This window comes from Epargyreus clarus, unplaced genomic scaffold (genome assembly GCF_041222505.1).
Source record: "Epargyreus clarus isolate Ecla_fem2 unplaced genomic scaffold, WU_Ecla_fem_2.2 ptg000034l, whole genome shotgun sequence".
NCBI lineage: Eukaryota > Metazoa > Arthropoda > Insecta > Lepidoptera > Hesperiidae > Epargyreus > Epargyreus clarus.
The window spans coordinates 7,276,651-7,278,431 of NW_027332239.1; the positions used below are offsets into that span (position 1 = coordinate 7,276,651).

The 1,781-nt window shown below is 36.8% G+C and overlaps 1 protein-coding gene across 1 annotated transcript; it reads right to left on the bottom strand.

The window, feature by feature from the left end:
* Positions 1-695: 695 nt before the first annotated feature.
* Positions 696-1,499, bottom strand: LOC140756157 (uncharacterized). Its single transcript, XM_073091597.1, has one exon. The coding sequence runs from the start codon at positions 1,391-1,393 to the stop codon at positions 863-865; it is 531 nt and encodes a 176-aa protein (XP_072947698.1). The 5' UTR covers positions 1,394-1,499; the 3' UTR covers positions 696-862.
* Positions 1,500-1,781: the final 282 nt, after the last annotated feature.

Below are 1,781 nucleotides of genomic sequence, written 5' to 3' on the forward strand. Positions count from 1 at the left end.
GTTACACAGAGAGTTTCAGGTTCATTTCCCGATGAAGCAAACATCTAAATGACACATTTATACATTATTTCGTTAAAATCAATTTGGATTTTATCTAAAGAAAAAATCATGTGTGATTAACAGTCATTTTCAAGTTTTTTTATACTTATACAGATAAGTGTGAATTATTATTAATTTATGAAATAATTGTTATATGTAAAATGTATACAGATGGAGAATTGTACACAGCAAACTATAATTATGAAGATTAAAATATGAACCAAAATACAATTATGAATATTATATTGCAAAATACCTTTACTTATACTGGTTCAATTAATATTCAATAACATAATAATTACATCCGGCTTTCAGATGATTGTTAATTTTAAATGAAGGCACAAATTCGATACACAATCCGTTTTCCGCTCAAAAAGATTACCGCTCAATTAATTAAATGAAAATCATGGCTTGACCTCGATTAAAATTCCGAGTAATTTCAAAGAATATTCTTTTCACGCCATAACCCTTGATCTTTGAAGAATAATTTTACTGAGAATAAATTAAAATAATGTCGAAATTCTTCATTACATTTAGAATCAACTGTATTTCATAAAATAGTTTATTACTTAATATTATGTACAATAAAATTAGTATGAGCTTTTGTAAAATTTACCAAACAATAGTAAGAATTGAATTGAAAATAAAAGATAAAATAAATTCTCATGATTTATTAAAGTATTGTCGGAAGTCAACAAATCTGCTTCATAAACCGTGCTATGTACACTTATATAAAAATATATTTACACGCTGAACGCTTACAGCCTTTATAGCCTACATTGATAAACATAACATATATTTACATGCTTATAAAACTCGTGGTTCACTTGATATACGGTATGTTGGGTAGAGCGTCGGGTCTCCTTCTGTGGTGGACGCCGTGATGCCTCAGGTGTATAACTGATTCCCGCATTTTTTGTTCCCTCAAAGCTCGTATATAAGCCTCGTCCACGAAGTGTCTTTTTTTACCCGGCCGCAACATCGGCTTATCCGTCTCCCTTTCACTGTCTTTGAACAAAACACACCACAGCGACTTGTCTTTATTATCCCACAACAACGATTTCGTGTACTCCTTCAATCTTCTACTGTTCTCCTCCACCCGCCGCATCGCTATTTCTATTTTAATCAAGTCCTTGTAATGATCGGATACGGGCGGCGACGCAGACACGTTATTGCCCTCTTGCGATCTCGCAGAGCTTATATTAATTCTCGACAAGTAATAATTCTCATATTGGCCGGACGATCCTTTGGTCCGCAATAACCACACGACACTAGCGATGAACGCACACGATACCGCAAAAGTTAATATTAGCAGAGTAAGTCGCAACGCTGCGCTGGGGGACGCACAACTCATATCACTTTTTGTTTACGTTTCCCCACGTATGTTGCAGGTTCGTACATAACGCGTCGGCGTAGCGCGTGAGCTACGAGGAGCTACGAGCGTCCGCTCTCTACGTCGTGTCGCTACGAACTGCCGCGCTCGCCTCCACTGAGGTTCAGCGCAGTGACTCTGTTTGTATCTGTTGTAATTTGCAGGCCAAAGCTGCATCCAACCTAACTGCAGATGCTTTCGAATCTCTTTGTGCGAGCTTTCTTTGCACTGTGCAGTCATTGTGCTGGAAGTTTTTAAACTGCTAACTACGGAAAGCTCATAATTGCCAGCCGCGACGTTGAATGCTCATTTGTGAAATCGTATTGTCCATATAAAATGGTCGTACAATTTAATAATATTCCCCAGCTAT

What these genes read in the sequence shown, in the direction of transcription:
- LOC140756157 (XM_073091597.1), bottom strand. Translation starts at nt 1,393, where the DNA reads ATGAGTTGTGCGTCCCCCAGCGCAGCGTTGCGACTTACTCTGCTAATA.